The 16235-nt window shown below is 37.2% G+C and overlaps 5 protein-coding genes across 7 annotated transcripts; 2 read left to right on the top strand and 3 right to left on the bottom strand.

Moving 5' to 3' along the window:
- The first annotated feature begins 560 nt into the window (after positions 1-560).
- Positions 561-1334, top strand: LOC131429989 (transmembrane protein 242). Its single transcript, XM_058594583.1, has 3 exons — positions 561-760; positions 812-1050; positions 1115-1334. The coding sequence occupies exons 1-3, from the start codon at positions 670-672 to the stop codon at positions 1250-1252; spliced, it is 468 nt and encodes a 155-aa protein (XP_058450566.1). The 5' UTR covers positions 561-669; the 3' UTR covers positions 1253-1334.
- LOC131429987 (inhibitor of nuclear factor kappa-B kinase subunit alpha) lies at positions 1261-4392 on the bottom strand. Its single transcript, XM_058594582.1, has 5 exons — positions 4012-4392; positions 2469-3946; positions 2059-2408; positions 1592-1999; positions 1261-1529 (listed from the first exon to the last, which is right to left on the bottom strand). The coding sequence occupies exons 1-5, from the start codon at positions 4130-4132 to the stop codon at positions 1487-1489; spliced, it is 2400 nt and encodes a 799-aa protein (XP_058450565.1). The 5' UTR covers positions 4133-4392; the 3' UTR covers positions 1261-1486.
- Positions 4393-10304: 5912 nt separating this feature from the next.
- Positions 10305-11288, top strand: LOC131429986 (heat shock factor-binding protein 1). Its single transcript, XM_058594581.1, has 2 exons — positions 10305-10719; positions 10814-11288. The coding sequence occupies exons 1-2, from the start codon at positions 10621-10623 to the stop codon at positions 10967-10969; spliced, it is 255 nt and encodes an 84-aa protein (XP_058450564.1). The 5' UTR covers positions 10305-10620; the 3' UTR covers positions 10970-11288.
- LOC131429985 (CBY1-interacting BAR domain-containing protein homolog) lies at positions 11277-13001 on the bottom strand. 3 transcript variants are annotated; one of them, XM_058594578.1, is made up of 5 exons: positions 12187-13001; positions 12042-12074; positions 11691-11966; positions 11491-11625; positions 11277-11399 (listed from the first exon to the last, which is right to left on the bottom strand). In XM_058594578.1, the coding sequence occupies exons 1-5, from the start codon at positions 12850-12852 to the stop codon at positions 11298-11300; spliced, it is 1212 nt and encodes a 403-aa protein (XP_058450561.1). In that variant the 5' UTR covers positions 12853-13001; the 3' UTR covers positions 11277-11297. The 3 variants fall into 3 exon arrangements, with proteins under 3 accessions (XP_058450561.1, XP_058450562.1, XP_058450563.1); XM_058594579.1 differs by lacking the exon at positions 12042-12074 and having other exon boundaries at positions 12187-13000; XM_058594580.1 differs by having other exon boundaries at positions 11347-11625.
- Positions 13002-13349: 348 nt separating this feature from the next.
- LOC131429984 (cell division cycle protein 23 homolog) lies at positions 13350-15421 on the bottom strand. Its single transcript, XM_058594577.1, has 2 exons — positions 14204-15421; positions 13350-14139 (listed from the first exon to the last, which is right to left on the bottom strand). The coding sequence occupies exons 1-2, from the start codon at positions 15318-15320 to the stop codon at positions 13397-13399; spliced, it is 1860 nt and encodes a 619-aa protein (XP_058450560.1). The 5' UTR covers positions 15321-15421; the 3' UTR covers positions 13350-13396.
- Between the last annotated feature and the right edge of the window lie 814 nt (positions 15422-16235).

Raw genomic sequence — 16235 nt, 5'->3', positions numbered from 1 at the left:
TGTACGACCACCTTTGAAGCGTTTATACCACTCGTATGTCAGTGTTTTTCCTAGACACGATTCACCAAAGGCCTTTTCTAACATTTTCAACGTTTCGGAACACTTAAATTCATTTGCAACACAAAATTTGATGCACGCACGTTGTTCTACATTTTCATCCATTATAAAAATCGCCACACGAAAATTTTTCAACTTCTTTGCAAATTGAAAATTCCGGTTCTTTTTTTATCATAAGGTATAACTATCGAACTGTCAAAAACAACCATGCTGTCAAGAGAATATTTTTGACAATGAAAAAACAAATACTGTCTGAGCTATCCAAACGTTTTAAACAAAAGTAAAAATTATTCGCGAAATGGTTCAAAGCCTAAATCAATACACCAAACGAATGAATAGAAAATCTTTTTATCTCTGCTACGATGATCGATTATCTTTTTAGAGGCAACAGCGCCATTAGTACAAATTTGGCCATAATTAAAAGAATATTCATATTCTGGACTCAAATCAGTAAAAAGTCACATATAATCCTTGACACAAACCTTTATCGTATATAAGTACGATTGGCACGAGTCGTCGATTTGTTTTCATTTCATTACATAAAGTAGAAAATAAATTTAATCGGAAGTAAATAAATGGTATCATTTTTTAATTACTTTGTTTCCCAAAATCATGCAAGATGCGACAACCAATTCTTCAGAAATTAAATCAACGTCGCACGAAGTAGTACTGTCTGATGATGAACGCAAATATCGATTCCGAGGTACTTTTTCGCTCTAAAATAGTAGTGTCTGTAAAAAGTGTTTCATTTCAGCCGCTGCGTTTTTGGCAGGAGTAGCCGGTATTTCGATGATTGCCGGTTTTGGTAAGACCATAATGTCCGCTAAAAAATCGGATCCTCAGTTCTTTGAAAAAGGTATCCACGGTAGTATTGCTATGCGAGAAACCGGAGCTAGTCTTGCATTGAGAGCGCTCGGTTGGGGATCACTGTATGCCGTCCTAGGGACTGGCACCATCTGCTACGGAATTTGGAAAATGTCGGGTGCCACAAATGTAATCCATGTGTTTGAGCACTTATAATCGCATTTCCTTAATAGAACGTGCTACTTTTTTTCAGATGCAAGAATTTCGAGAATCGGTAGGACGTGTATTCCCAAAAGTACCGAAAAACGACCCTCCCAGAAGTAGAACTGAATTCGACGGACTTACTGATCTCATGCAGTACTTATCGACATGGAAAAAAGAGGAGAAATAATATGCTCATTTATTTTTTTAACATTAGTTTTATTTGGGCGCCATCTTGTAAATATATAGTCAAACATTAACAAAATTTAAAATTGCTTTTAGTAGACGATACGTTCCGTTTCATAAAATACGTTGTATGGGCACAACATGAAAACAGTTACTAGTGAACAGCAGGTTGATTTCAACTGCAAAGTCCACGACAGACAGGCACCATTATAATTGACTGAAGGAGTATTGCTACTCACTACTTCAAGAAATCAAAACCATCAGTGATTAAATCGTTAGTCCTGAAATAAAAATGCAACAGTTAGTGATCAACATAGCTTGACTGATAGCTAAATCTTCCTACGTCATTATCAACGAATCATTGGCTGCTATCAATGATTCCACGTCCGGTCCTTCACCGAAACAAAGTAAGCTGTTGCTCACTAAACTTTTGTCGATACAATCCTGCAATGTAGACACTGTGCCACCGACATGAAAAGAAGGACCGTTCGGTAAACCGTTGGTGGGTTTTGCTTGCAAACTAACTGAGCTCATCATCTGTTCCATATCCGAAAGAGTAACGGGTTGTTCGTCACAAGACGAATATAGTTTGTGAGCCGTGTCTATCAAGTTTTGTATCAAATTCCAAATATTATCACTGTGTTCCAAAGTCATTCTGGCTAATTCTTTCTTGTATTTGTCGGCATGTTCTAAAGCCTTCTGTAAGGCTTTGCGAATCTCCTGCATTTCACGACGAATGTCAATCAACTGTCTACAATGTGATAAAACAGATTTAGTTTGCATCACTATAAATTGAACAATTGAACTTACTGCTGCAGTTCCTTAAATGCATAATCCCGCAGTAAAACATCACGCTTCTTCAAACACTCGTAGACCGCCTGCAGCATATCGATGTGCGATTTTTCATGCGTATTCTTTTCCAATATCTGCGCTCGGACAATTTCGTATCGACCGTCGAGCCCTTTCAGGTTGAAGTGATCCAGTTGCTCGTAATCTTTCAGTAGATGGTGACCAACAGAATCACGGCTACGCTTCAGTACCGAGTCATAGCGTTTAGTAATTTTGTCGGTCACCTCAATCAACTTCAAGATGCTCTGTTCCATTCGGGAGCAACGTTCTTCCCATAAGTTGAAAGTTTCCTCTAGAACACTATTCGATAGCTGCAATAATTTAAAACAAATCAATTCGGTTCTCAATGAGCTAAACTGCAATTAGCATACCTTCTTTCTTGTTGCCCTTTCCTTAGTATGACTCAACGTCAACTTGTGGTACTCCAAGCCTCCACTTATTCCATACGTAATCTTATTCAGCTGACCGACCTCGTCCTTACATTGAACAATGTCTTCGTTCAATGCCAAGGCATAATTTTTAATACCTTCCAACGTTAAAACATACAGTCGCTGTTGATTTGCGACAAAATAGTGCGCATTGCCAGTAAACTGCCGCAGCATGTGCGGTTTCAACTTCACCCTAATGTTCTGGAACACATCCGATACACTTTTTGGTATTTCCGGTTTCAGATCCGGTTGAATAATGGCACTTTGCTTGTTGACTACATAGAGCATTGGTTTCTCAAAGAAACCGGTGATATAGAGATCGATTGGTGTTGTGCTTTCCGTGACACGCTGCAACTTTTGCTCAAGAGGAAGCACAAATTCTATTGCGTCAGCTGAAATGCCCGTTTCAGCTTCAATATGACTTTTAATCATGTTCAAATCGCTCGACTCGTTAATTTCCAGACTTAGGAAACGGCAGTTGTACAAACAGAACATTGTAAGAAATTTCTTTTGCAAAATCTCATCCAGCATAGAGAAGACTTTCAATACTTGAACTGGCTGTTTCCGATCAGCTGGGCTATCGGCAAATGTTACCGATTTAAGCTGTTGCTCAGCCTCCTCTTTAGCAACGACTTGGAAAACATAACCACGTTGCTTCGGATTCCATTCCAAAGCCAACCGGAGCCACATTTCCAGATGTTTCTTCAGATCCGGTGAAATATGATTCTCGAGAAAAACATCACTGTGGTAAACATAATTGTCGCGATTGTCTTCGGTGATAGCAATGTGCATGGAGCTTTTCTGCTGCACATGCATCATCCACTTTGCAACCGAGGTGTGCGGAATAAATGGACGAATCCCGCAGATAATTTCAAACCCGATTATGCCCATTGACCAGTAATCGACAGAACAGTTGTACCGATCACAATAAATCAAATCTGGTGCTATGTATTCGACCGTTCCTACTAAACTTGCATTCAAACTTTGCTTGTCCAATGCTTTGGCATACCCCAAATCGGTTAGTTTATATACAACTCTATCGCCCTCCCGCTTCAATACAATGTTCTCTGGTTTGATATCACGATGCGTTATCTTAAGGCTGTGCAAACACGAGATAGCATTTCGTAGCGATCGCAGAATATCTCTCACTTCTAGCTCACTCAATCCACTGCAATTGGATGCTCGATTCAAGACCTTTCTTAAATCACCACCCTCGCAGTATTCCATACAAAGAATGGGCAGTTTACTGACTGAATTACTAATCAATTCGACAAGAAAGCTCTCCGGTTGGACCTGCACTGTGCGAACAATATTTTCATTCCGTACTTTATTCGTCATCAGTAATACCTCGTTCCGCCAGCGTTCGCAATGTTTGTCGGTCATCTCACTCTTATCTTGAAGAATGTGAAACTTTTTTATCGCTATCGAAAAACCAAGTTCTTGGTTAATTAAACTGCTACAACAGAACACCAGTTTAATCACTTACCAACCATCTCCTTCGTTTGCTGATTTTTCCATAGAGTGACGACTCCAAATCCACCGCTGCCGAGCCGTTTTTCTCGATACCAGTCACCTATGGAAGAGGGATCTTCATTTTGTCCGAGCATTTTTTCAACAATTAGTCAGCCTTTTGAAACAAAACTGCCGCTCCTGATACCAATCCTTCTGGATTTATCACAAAGTGGCTCGTCCAGGGCGTATTTCAAAAAAGCTCTCCCAGTTATGACGAAAAAAATATATTGCGCTATTTATAGTCAAACTCTAGGTTCCTAGTTGCACACATACCGCTTAATGCGTGATTTACGCTCTAATTTTAAAACCTGCACTGTTTGGATAAAATTCCGTACACCGATTTTCACAAGGAATCGATACGAATCTACGTAGCAAAACAAACATTTAAAAAAGCACACAGTTTGACAGCCCTGATGCACTGTAAAAATAAAGTAAAACTTACACGATTATTCCAAATCTGTATAAAATGTTCATTACGACCTTAGAAACAGAAGTTAACAAACCGAGTTTTTATTGCATTTTGTTAGTATTGTTCTAATACACGCATTACCCGAATACCGTTTCTCAATTCACTATAGATTCTCTAACAAATCTTTCTGTGTAATCTGTACACTGCGACTTTTCCAAAACGACTTAACAAACAGAAGGAAGACGACTCATGTGTCAAGTCAACCATTAAAATACGACCTATCATACTGTCCAATGCAAACAATCAAATTACAAACGACATAATAAAAATTACTTTTATAGCTAAAAATCGTGAAAAAGTCACTATGATACGTTGCGCGCATAGAAATTGAAAAATTTAGAGATGCAGTGGTTTCAACTACATCGCTCGGTTAAGCCGAAATGTTACATTCGTATACACAAAAATAATTATTGTGCCAATTAAAACGTCCAACTTTGCTTTTAAAACGCTTAAAGAAATCATAAATTCAACCAGAATTTTTTTTTCAAAATAAGTAAAAATTTACAGTTGAATGTATATCTGATTACGAAACAATTGAATTTAGGAGTATAATATTTTGGAATAACAGCGATGATACCCACATTATCAGTTCGGACGGAAATCCGAATCAAATCCGAATGGGCGAAAAATGTTCACACTAAATTCCATGTGGATTTCAGCATGAAATCAAAACCTTCTCAGCAGGCCGTTCAATTTTGTTGGTTTTTGAGTGCTTGTTGAACGACATATTGCACGAAATATTCGTTTAATTTGCTGGAACGGTTTGTTGTTGTTTTTTGTCTTGCAAAAATAGTGTAAAAAATAAGTTTTACCTTTACATGGAACGAAAATTTGTTGTTATTCTACGTGAAGTAGAAGTATTGTGCAGGTATGTATTGTTAGTTTAAACAAATAAGTGGAAAAAACTTCAGAAATTCTGCAGTAAAACTAGTCCAACGGGGCTCCAACTGCTCATGTTAAAAATGGCTCAACAATGGACCTCTGTATGCCGGGTTTGTTGAACGAAAAAAATGGAATTCGGTTCAACGGTCTGTTTCAAAATCGGCAAACGAAGGTCCCGTGTTGGCCTCCCGTTGAACGATTGATAGGATTTTCATTGGACCAATGATCCAACGTATTGGACCAATGAAGGACCACCGTTGAACGTTTTTTTCTAAGTGGGTTAGTTAGCATAATCCATTCCTCTAGCTCCCACTTGTACGCGGCGGGCAGATTTCCCCCCTAGATGGCTGGCTATATCTGGCAGAATTCCGGCAAAAGTCTGGCAACAATGCAACAACCGTTTCCGACAGAGAATTTCGCCTAGCGGTAATTAACGGTTCTTTTCTGTCGGATTCTGCCATACAAGGTTGGCAGAACCGTTTTGAATCGGTTCTACATTTTAAGCGTCTTGGTTTTATTTTTTCAATAAAAGATACATATGAAAGGCAATAAGATGTTGCCCTTCATATATACTAATCGTGGAAAATGTTATTGCCAATAGCATTGCTTTCTCACTACCAAACATACCCATATTTCAATCTCATTTACCTCGTCTCAAGATTCGTTTCTTGTACGTACATGCGGGATTGACGAATACCAAATGAAGTCGAATATAAAAAAGGAAAAAAGAAAGATGAGGGAAATAAACAAGACACGTACGGCGAGATAATAACGCTTTCGCCTGGACAATTTTGACAGTAGCCGGAATGCAGCTAGCCTTCTGACGGTTGCCAGAATTCCTTACAAGCGGGCTGGATTGTAATGAAATGGTGTAAGTCGAGTAACTTTTAAATTAACACATTCATAAATACATATAATTTATTTGCGATACATATTTGGTTTATGTGTGACTCGAAATAATAATCAAACATGCACGCTTATGTCGTCTTTGCTTGAGAAAACTGAAACTGACCCACGTTTCATCAAACAAACAAATTTCATGAGACTTAGTTGGGTTCGCACTTATCAACGGGGATGTGAGTAAATTCGATACAAGAATCAGGTTCGAAACTGAATCGATTTTCAGTTCAATGTCGTTAAAACTAAGTGTTGTTTCTGTTATTTTTTTTTTCGATAAAATACTGAATTTGAATGGATTTTCGGAATTCAAAAAATAACACATATTTTTAATTTGCGATTGTGATTCTCGGATAAGGAGATTTTTTACGAAAGCGAGTGAAGCAAATTCGAACTGTGGTTACGATTTTATAACCTTATATATCCACAAAAAAAAACGAAAAATGTTTATCAATTGCAGCTCGTAAAAATTGAGAAAAAATGCGGGGAGTACTAGCACAGACTAACAGACATGACAGTATGAGTAAATTCTTATAAAAATTATTTTTCGTGATGCACTAGTTCCACCTACATTGCACTGCGCGAACTATTTACTATCGGTACACCCCTTGTGTTACGTAAAAGCTTTTTTACTAGTTGGTTTCCCCTAGTAGTGGTTTGTCAACACCGATCAGCTGCTTGCAGGGATGCCTGATTTCATCAAAATATTTGATAATAAATCGTCACAATAAATTATTGGATTACGTTGATAATATATTTAAATTTTTTTGGCGATGTTGGAAGGTAAACATTTATTTTTCTCAACGTTGTTCATCTAGACTATTTTTGATTTTTCACCCGAAATAAGTGGCGGCAGACCAGAACCAAGTAAATATTGTAACAAAACGGGTTCGATTTTGTATTGCGTTGGAGGATGAGAAGTAGGCACAATTCTGTATATAGTTTTGGCAATATGTATTAAATCTGTATCCTGCATGAAATTCGTTTGGAGGTATACAAATCAATTCATCACAGGTGATTTTGCATGAATGGTAGCTCGGTTGGTAAATGAAAAAAATAAACACAGTCTAGATGACAGACATGATGTTTTTGATAGGGTAACGTGGCGCCATCATGACATATGCGAGTACTGTCCCAACTAAAGGAATATTCGAAATGACCGTTTATATGGTTAAAGAATCTAATTTGAGTGTCCTGTCTGTTAGTCTGTGGTACTAGTTATTAAAATAATATAACTGCAAGGTGGAATTGAAAGTGCTTTCAGTATCTTCGGTAATAATGTAGTTTTATATTGAATAATTTGCTGGTCTGACTCAGTGTTAGTATTTTTTCAAATTGTGTATGTTGGATGCTTCAGTTAACAAAACGGCGAAAATTAATTGCCAAAAAAAGTATTTTTGAAAAATTTATTAGATTAATTAGATTAGATTACTTAAAACATACATCTGATAAAAATGAGTTCAGAGCTAAGAATAAGAAGAAATATATTTTTCTGGAAAAAGAAGTCAGTTTTCCTAGTCCTAGTCCTAGGTGTGAACCAAAGAATTGTATAATCTTTAATGTCATTGTTCTCAGTCGTGTCTTGAATACAACTCCGTAATTTTTTTGTGCTCGATCAACCCGATTAACAGTGATCCTATAAATGTCATCGCATTTTTGCTCACGTTATGAATGTTTTAGTGTAAAAGTCAGGCGACTTACGCCATTTTATTACACCCCAGCGAGAGGAATGAATGACGCTGACTATCGTTCGCTAATTTTTTGGTTTCTTGCAAATTTATGCAGGAATTCTAGGAAGAAGCTTTAAATATCCGAAAAACTTAAACTTTTATTTATATATTGTTATAAAATTTTTATTTCTAACTTAACTTAAAGCAGACCCTGTCAGCTTGGAGCGAAATCAATCTTCAGTTCAGCAACGCCATCGCACGGCATCACATTCAACATATCATGTCAATTGTATGGGTGCGCAGTCCTGCTACTTTGGCGCGCACGAATTTGACATTTTTCTCCCCTACTTATATGTATGAGATTCGATGCGGACTCACCTGAGGGCGACATGCTCGCAAAAAAGGATGTTGCCAATGATTTGTTCGGGAAATGTGAGAGCTGGATATCTTGTTAATATGATGTCTTTGCTTAAAGTCAACACTAAACGTGCAAAAACGGAGAAAAAGAATAAAACAAATAGTTAATTCATGATTTCTAAACGAAAATTTTTCGTCAACTCCGTTGATTTGATTTCGATCTCTTTCAGAATTGAAATTGAAGGCACCCTACATCTACCATCGCATTGTACGCACAGCAGAATCCACTTCCTTCCGAAGGTGTGACATTTCTCTTTGTTCCAGCACAATGCTAAGACAAGACCTGACATCTGGGGGGGCTGCTTTTGTTCCAAAATGGACCAGTTTCTGATTGGCTGATTTTGATGTTGCCACCTGCACATTGTGAAAAGAAAAAACTTTTGCAGGGTACGCGAGCAATGATGCCAAGTATAAAGAAAATCAGAAAACAAATTTATTAAAATGTATAATTTTAGCTCACCAATGAAAATGAAAATTTTAGGAGAATTTTTCACTTTTTTTCAATCTCATTGGTAATAAATGATTATAGTGGCAGGACTGTGTAATTAAAATAGGCATCAAGCCGTTTTTCTTTTTAGTGAATTAAAGTGTAACCAAAAAAGATTTGTTAAATTAGTGTAAACTCAAAAGTGTGTTTAGTTTTGCGAGAAGAATGAACTGTTGTGTTCCACACTGTGGTCGCATTAAGCATTTCTATCCAAATCTGACTTTTTCCGGTTTCCAAAAGATCCGGTAATATGTCAACAATGGATTCGATTTTTCGTTCAACATGAGATATTTCGTGTTTTGTCATCAAAGATCAATTAATTGTTTTTAAGCATTAATATATAATAAAGAAATGCATTCACCAAAACATGTTTTATGTTTATTTCAAATCAAAAACCTAAAGTCTAAAAATTTAAATGTGATATTTTTTTCCTAGCATAGTTATTAAAAAAATCTGTAAATATGGCTACACTGTAGCCGATACGTTGGTATTTATTCCACAGGGCGAAAATGACGAGAAGGATGATTCGGAAGGAAGAATAAGAAGCCAGTTGTCAGGTCTTGTCTTAGGCACAATGTAACAAAGGTTGAAGGAAGAAGCTAAGACAAGACCTGACATCTGGGGGGGCTGCTTTTGTTCCAAAATGGACCAGTTTCTGATTGGCTGATTTTGATGTTGCCACCTGCACATTGTGAAAAGAAAAAACTTTTGCAGGGTACGCGAGCAATGATGCCAAGTATAAAGAAAATCAGAAAACAAATTTATTAAAATGTATAATTTTAGCTCACCAATGAAAATGAAAATTTTAGGAGAATTTTTCACTTTTTTTCAATCTCATTGGTAATAAATGATTATAGTGGCAGGACTGTGTAATTAAAATAGGCATCAAGCCGTTTTTCTTTTTAGTGAATTAAAGTGTAACCAAAAAAGATTTGTTAAATTAGTGTAAACTCAAAAGTGTGTTTAGTTTTGCGAGAAGAATGAACTGTTGTGTTCCACACTGTGGTCGCATTAAGCATTTCTATCCAAATCTGACTTTTTCCGGTTTCCAAAAGATCCGGTAATATGTCAACAATGGATTCGATTTTTCGTTCAACATGAGATATTTCGTGTTTTGTCATCAAAGATCAATTAATTGTTTTTAAGCATTAATATATAATAAAGAAATGCATTCACCAAAACATGTTTTATGTTTATTTCAAATCAAAAACCTAAAGTCTAAAAATTTAAATGTGATATTTTTTTCCTAGCATAGTTATTAAAAAAATCTGTAAATATGGCTACACTGTAGCCGATACGTTGGTATTTATTCCACAGGGCGAAAATGACGAGAAGGATGATTCGGAAGGAAGAATAAGAAGCCAGTTGTCAGGTCTTGTCTTAGGGAAGAAGCAGATCAGAAATACTACCTTATCTTTTCATCCGTATATACGAAGGTCAGAAAAGGAAGCATTCAGCAATACCAGTGCTCAATAATACTGGAACAAGTCTATTATTTTGACTTTTCCACCCACATCTCAAGTTTTACATATTTCATCAAACAATCGCGTATATCTCCTAAGAAACAAAGGGACTCTAAGGATACTAAAGACACGCCTTTTATTAAATCGAAAAACAGTTGAAAGTTAAAGCTCTATGCAACAGTATCTTGTATAGTCAAGTTCTGTTTATCGCGGCATTTATCAGTACAACTGATAATTTTTTTTACTTGTTTCGTGGAACACAAAAGTCGGCAAAATTGAACGCCAAAAGTCCTTCGATATGGCAGAGCTGAAGTCGGAAATCGACAGCGATGCCGATCTAAACTATTCTCTGGGAAGCAATGTTGATCCCAAAAATATGCAAGAGTTGACAATTTACGTGAGTATTCTATCATTCAACAGTGTGATTCTTTTCGCACGTCTCATAATTGACATATTTTCTGTCTGTATAACCGAATAATCATGCATTTCAGGTTCAAAACTTGCTACAAAATGTGCAGGACAAGTTCCAGACTATGTCCGACCAGATAATTTCTCGTATCGATGATATGGGTACAAGGATAGACGACTTGGAGAAAAGTATCACCGATCTCATGCAGCAAGCAGGTGTAGAAGCCGCCGAAAAATAAAACAAGAAACATAGGCTTTCTAAGCAGCTCATTGCATCTAGGGATATACAAAATGAAAACAATCGAATAATTTTTCAAAAGCACCTACATAATTTTATTTCAACGAATCAAGCGAAAAAGTTCGAACATGAAGCGTTTCATATGCACTTAACGAAAGCTTTGGTTTAGTATGGCTAGACGTAGGGAATATGAATGTGAAATTATCGATTTAACAGATTTTGTTTTATTACAACAATCATACCCATGCATCGCACATATAGATGTGAATTAATGCTAAAAACAAAATAAATCGAACAAAACAATCATGCGGCACCACTTTTCTTGAGACTTATAACTTCAAGTTTCGAACAATTCCGTTGATAGACTTAATAAAATACTTCGTAGTGGGACTTTGGCTTTTGTGCATTACATTGAAGGGTTCTTCTAGATTCTGTGAAAATTCAGATGTTTTTTTAATACTAAACTAATCCACCTTCTTAGTTGTAATCTTTGAGTCTAATAATAGTAAATTTTGGATCAACCTTGCCAACCTCTTTGAGGTTTTGGTGAGACAGTTTCGCCGCTTGTTCGTCAGAATCGGTAGCAGTATCCGAATCGTCATCCGTATCACTGTTCTCTGTTGTTGATTTGGAATCATTGGAAAGTTTCGTTGAATCCTAAAAGCATTGATGAAAACCTGAAACTGTTTTGAACGTTGATGTAAATATTTTAAAGTAATCACCATTGATTCGACGGAATTCGGACCAGTTGCTGCTACACTGCCCTTCCGTTTTGCAGTAACCATCCGAGACGAATCTTGATGAGTGACAGTAGTAACTGGGCTCGTTTCCTGCTCCTGAGATGAGTTCAAAGACGTTGAACTCAAGCTTTTGTTTTTCCGATTGCCGGTAGAACTGGCTGCAAACATCGAACTAAGGGCGCCCATCGATTGCGATTTGATCCGTTGCAGAAAGTATCGATCAGAGAGCTCGTCCTGTTGCAGGTATTTTTTGAATTGCTGTGATAGGAAATTAAAGCGGATTTTTCGTAAGAATATTTGTAGTTTCTGTGTATTGGTTTCTAGCTGTATTACCCTGTTTTGGCGTTTGATTTCTTTGTAAAATCCCTTTTGTGAAGCATGAACAAAAATAACCCATTAGTAATCTCGGATGTTTATGTTAAAATTTTTACCCCGAGTATTTGTTCGATTAACTTAACTGTTTTATAAATTATATTACCTGATAGTCCTTTTGCTCGTCAATGTCAGAAATGTCCTGATACGTAGCGGACAGTACTTCAACGGCGTTGGTGTGAAATTTCAACTCTATCATTACAAATTCCATCAACAGATTCTTCAAATCTGTTAATTTCTGCTTTTCGAATTTTCCAACGATTTCTTCTATTTCTTTCAAACTTTTGGAGACTTCCATGTTGGATTTGATCAACTCCGAGTCCTTGGAAGTTCTATTACCTCGAGCAATTCTTGTCCTGGCCTGGTCCAGCTGTTTCCGCTTAGCTAATTCTTTATCCCTGCTTATAATTGCATCCTTCACACTGTCTTTGCAGTGTTTGCACACAACTTCGTACTGAGACAGTTCCGAAACAATCCGATTCTCCAGTCTCTTTACCTGCAAGTCTTGAAAATCGCCGAGCAACGTGATCGCCTTGGACAGGCTCGATAGACCACTCGACAGTGATTTGTTGTACTTTTCCACACTAGAGAAATCCTGCGTCGTGTGAGCCAACTCGTCGGATTTGTCACGCAAACGGGCCACCTTCCGCGTGAACTCGGCAAACGCTTCGCACAGTTCACTGAAATGCTTTTCAACGGTGCTGATCCGTTCGAGGACGAATTTGGACTGTTCTTCGCATAGTATGGTGCCGGTATTGGCTCCTCGTAACATGTTTGATAAATATTTTTCTCGGAAATACTTATTCACAAGATTTTCCGTATCCGTGGTATACGATACTGTTCTGTCGTGATTGAATTGTTCTCTTTTCAGGTTCAGTTTTGGTTTTTGCGTTGCTATGGTACCCAAACAAACTTGATTCAGTTGTTCTCTGAAGCTTTTCTAAACTTGTACTTCTAAAGTTCTGTTATTTATGTTTGACATTGTCACATTCTGCTACTTCGGAATCGTATAGGGTTTTTTTATGATCTTTTCGAAAGTTTTTAAATGTGGCCAATAGGAAATATGTATTTGTCCTTATTTGAAGAATCTCCAAGTAATAAAATTATATAGGTTTGCCTAGCGTGAGTCACAAAAAAGACTGACAGAGTCGTTTCAATCGAGCTTCCCAGAAGCATGAAACCCACTAAAGTACAAAGCAGAAATCGAATTCCATCATAACGGGAAAAACGCAAATGCTTGATATTCGGATATAAGAATTGTATACCATGTTTAAAGAGCGGATTTAATTTTTATAAACACCAAACGGAATGCTATTCTATTCATTCGGACCGTCCTCCATGATGATGGACAGTGAAGAATTTTCAAGTTCCGCCGCTTGTTCCAGCTGAAACTCTGGTTCTTCGTTTTCAACTAACATGTCGTCCTGGGCCATAACCAAATCGACCATTCGGCTCACGCTACTTTCGTCCATCTCGATTTCCTCCAAGTCCATATCGGAAGGTTTCCCTTTACCCTCGCTGGTTGGATCTGTTTCGTCTTCCTTAACTACAGCTGCTGTAACTGCTTTCAGAGACCTTTTGTTGGCAATAGTTTTGAGCAATGCTTCCGCTTCTTTCTTCGTCTCTTCGTGTTCTAAGCATTTATACGCGAAATGTGAGGCTTTATCGAATTGTTCTTTCTTTTCGTAGAAATTGCCTAACGTCATGTAGGCATGACAAAGAGAACTTTTGTCGGCTACGGCTTTCTCATCCGAACAGAATCTCAGCAACGCGGGGACGGCCTTATCGATTTCATCCTGCTTTTCGTAAAGCCGGGCTAAATTATACAGTGCGACACCTTCAATATCGCCAACGTTGTAAGCTTTCTGATAACATTTCAATGCGTTGGAAGGTTTATCCAACTTTTCGTACGTTTCACCTAATGCTACCAGCATGCGACTGTCGTAGGGGCGAAGCTGTTGGGCTGCTTTATAATAATGCAAACTATAAAATGGCATCTTGAGGATTTCATATGCCTGACCAAGACCGTACCAAGCTCGGAAATCTCTGCGGTTGACTTCTGCAAGACAAAAAAAAACATTATTCCAAACAACATTCTTTGTTTTACATTCAATAAACCCTACCAACTGCCTGTCGATAACTTTGAATGGCAGCGTTGGTGTTTTTCATTTCCATAAATTCGTGACCCATCAGCGTCCACGCAGAAAGGTATCTGGGATTCAATTTCAGTGCCCGCTGAAAATACACTACCGCCTTGTGGTGATCGGCTCGAATGCTGTAATAGTTTCCGACCACACAACAAGTTTCCGGACTGTACTTATTAATGTCTACTGCCTTATGGGCTAGATGTGCCATTTCAGTCTTCATGTCTTTCACGAACAACAAATTAGAGTACGAATCCAGATTGTCCAATCGGTATGGATCTACTTCGTGCAAATGTTGGAATATTTCAATAGACTTGTCCACATCGCGTTTGTTGGAAAACGCTATCGCCAGCTGGGTCGGTATAAATATACATTTTCCGAAACCGGCGATTTGAAGATTTTCAAATATTTTAATACCTTCGTCATTCAAGAATAGCTCAATATTCGTGTAACCTATGAATATTTGCTTCATCCAATGATTCGGCAGTTTAAGATTTTGGAGCATATTTTTATCCGTAATAAGGGGAGCTAGTTCCAGCCAAGAGCCCCACATTGTCGGTGTCGCATTAATAGCTTCCACAAAGATTTGCACAGCCATTTGATTCAAATCCAACTTCTTTAGAATGACTCCGTAAAGGTACAGACAATAACCATCAAGTCTTCGCTGTCCGTGATCTGCACGCAATGACGCCAACAATTCGGAGAAATCTTTCACATGACTGTTAGAATTTACTATCGAATTATCGCTCATATTATCCAACCGCTTCTTTTCCTTGGACATATAGGTTGCGTACATGTGAAGAAATTTGGGAACTGATGACCTACAGTTCCGCGTAAAGTACGCAGATCGATCGTACTCGCGTACATCGAAATAACTTTTGGCCAACACATAATCATCGTACTCATCTTCTGCGATACCGAGATGTAAATTCTCAAACGACTTACCACACAAATTAACCTGCAGGTCTGTTAGTCCATGGTTCAATTCAGAGAGCCATTTTGCACTTTGTATCAATCCGCGTTTGTTGCATTCAATTATGCCTAGTATAAGATCCTGTTTTACTTCCTTCAAATTAACAGAAAATGTTTCATCCATTTCCAGTATTGTTGATTAGAATTCCGGAACGCACATTAAAATACAGTAAGCTGTCGGCGTTTTAAACATAAACAATAATTATTGACAAACTTGTGCACTGAGAATCCATCTACGGAAAACATATTTTACACGCTATCAAAAATAACAGAAAATAAAATAATAATTAATTTCATTTCAGCTATTTTTCTAAGAAGGGCGAATGTAACATTGACAGCATAAATGTTCAGACTTTGGTTTCAATTTCTATTTAGAAATTATGGTATATTCTATGATCAATTTTTGATAAATCGATGAACTGTTGGTTTATCTTTAAAAGGTATTCCGTTTTTTCCACTTTTACTCTATATTCACTGAATAAATAAACACAAAAAGAATTTCGTCTTTATTCGATTTGTTTTCTAATTGAATTCTTTACTCCCTGCGTGAATTAAAAAGTTACTCCGACGACACGACCTGCCACTCACCTATCAAAAATGTATCGTAAATTTAAGTACCCCTCAGTAACTCGTAATGTCAAAACAAGATCACTTCATTTTTTTCTGAAACTGGCAACTTGGACCGATAAACTGTTATTTTTGAAATAATAGTTACCATCACCTTGGTTACTTGGTACAATTGAAAAATGTCAACAAAACAAATCAAGGCGAAATGTAAGATACACAGATGAATCAATTCCATTCTAAATGTTTTAAATGATGAAACTCGTGTAATTCGGTCCCAATGTCGGAGATATCGAACTCCGGTTGAAAGATCGATTGTTTGAATGCTTGTGCATAAGCTGAGTATATACGATAAAAATAAAACGAAAAAATGAACTTAAACATTGATATTATCCGCAAAATTATTTACTGTTTCAATTTTATCATTATATTTATCTCTTTTGTTTATACCTGTTTTAATTTTATTATTTTGTAG

Source organism: Malaya genurostris, chromosome 2 (assembly GCF_030247185.1).
Source record: "Malaya genurostris strain Urasoe2022 chromosome 2, Malgen_1.1, whole genome shotgun sequence".
NCBI classification, from domain to species: Eukaryota; Metazoa; Arthropoda; class Insecta; order Diptera; family Culicidae; genus Malaya; species Malaya genurostris.
The sequence above is the reverse complement of the archived record's forward strand: the minus strand, read 5'-3'. Positions and strand labels throughout refer to the sequence as shown.

Excerpts from the sequence above, each read along its gene's own strand:
- LOC131429989 (XM_058594583.1), top strand. The coding sequence starts at position 670 with ATGCAAGATGCGACAACCAATTCTTCAGAAATTAAATCAACGTCGCAC. Across the intron at positions 761-811 it reads ACGCAAATATCGATTCCGAG|CCGCTGCGTTTTTGGCAGGA; the intron begins GTACTTTTTCGC and ends GTTTCATTTCAG. Across the intron at positions 1,051-1,114 it reads AAATGTCGGGTGCCACAAAT|ATGCAAGAATTTCGAGAATC; the intron begins GTAATCCATGTG and ends ACTTTTTTTCAG.
- LOC131429987 (XM_058594582.1), bottom strand. The coding sequence starts at position 4,132 with ATGCTCGGACAAAATGAAGATCCCTCTTCCATAGGTGACTGGTATCGA. Across the intron at positions 3,947-4,011 it reads GCAAACGAAGGAGATGGTTG|CGATAAAAAAGTTTCACATT; the intron begins GTAAGTGATTAA and ends GTTTTTCGATAG. Across the intron at positions 1,530-1,591 it reads AATGATTCGTTGATAATGAC|GACTAACGATTTAATCACTG; the intron begins GTAGGAAGATTT and ends TTTTTATTTCAG.
- LOC131429986 (XM_058594581.1), top strand. The coding sequence starts at position 10,621 with ATGGCAGAGCTGAAGTCGGAAATCGACAGCGATGCCGATCTAAACTAT. Across the intron at positions 10,720-10,813 it reads TGCAAGAGTTGACAATTTAC|GTTCAAAACTTGCTACAAAA; the intron begins GTGAGTATTCTA and ends CATGCATTTCAG.
- LOC131429985 (XM_058594578.1), bottom strand. The coding sequence starts at position 12,852 with ATGTTACGAGGAGCCAATACCGGCACCATACTATGCGAAGAACAGTCC. Across the intron at positions 11,967-12,041 it reads AAATCAAACGCCAAAACAGG|CAATTCAAAAAATACCTGCA; the intron begins GTAATACAGCTA and ends TTCCTATCACAG. Across the intron at positions 11,400-11,490 it reads ACCTCAAAGAGGTTGGCAAG|AATCTAGAAGAACCCTTCAA; the intron begins GTTGATCCAAAA and ends GAATTTTCACAG.
- LOC131429984 (XM_058594577.1), bottom strand. The coding sequence starts at position 15,320 with ATGGATGAAACATTTTCTGTTAATTTGAAGGAAGTAAAACAGGATCTT. Across the intron at positions 14,140-14,203 it reads AAGTTATCGACAGGCAGTTG|AAGTCAACCGCAGAGATTTC; the intron begins GTAGGGTTTATT and ends TTTGTCTTGCAG.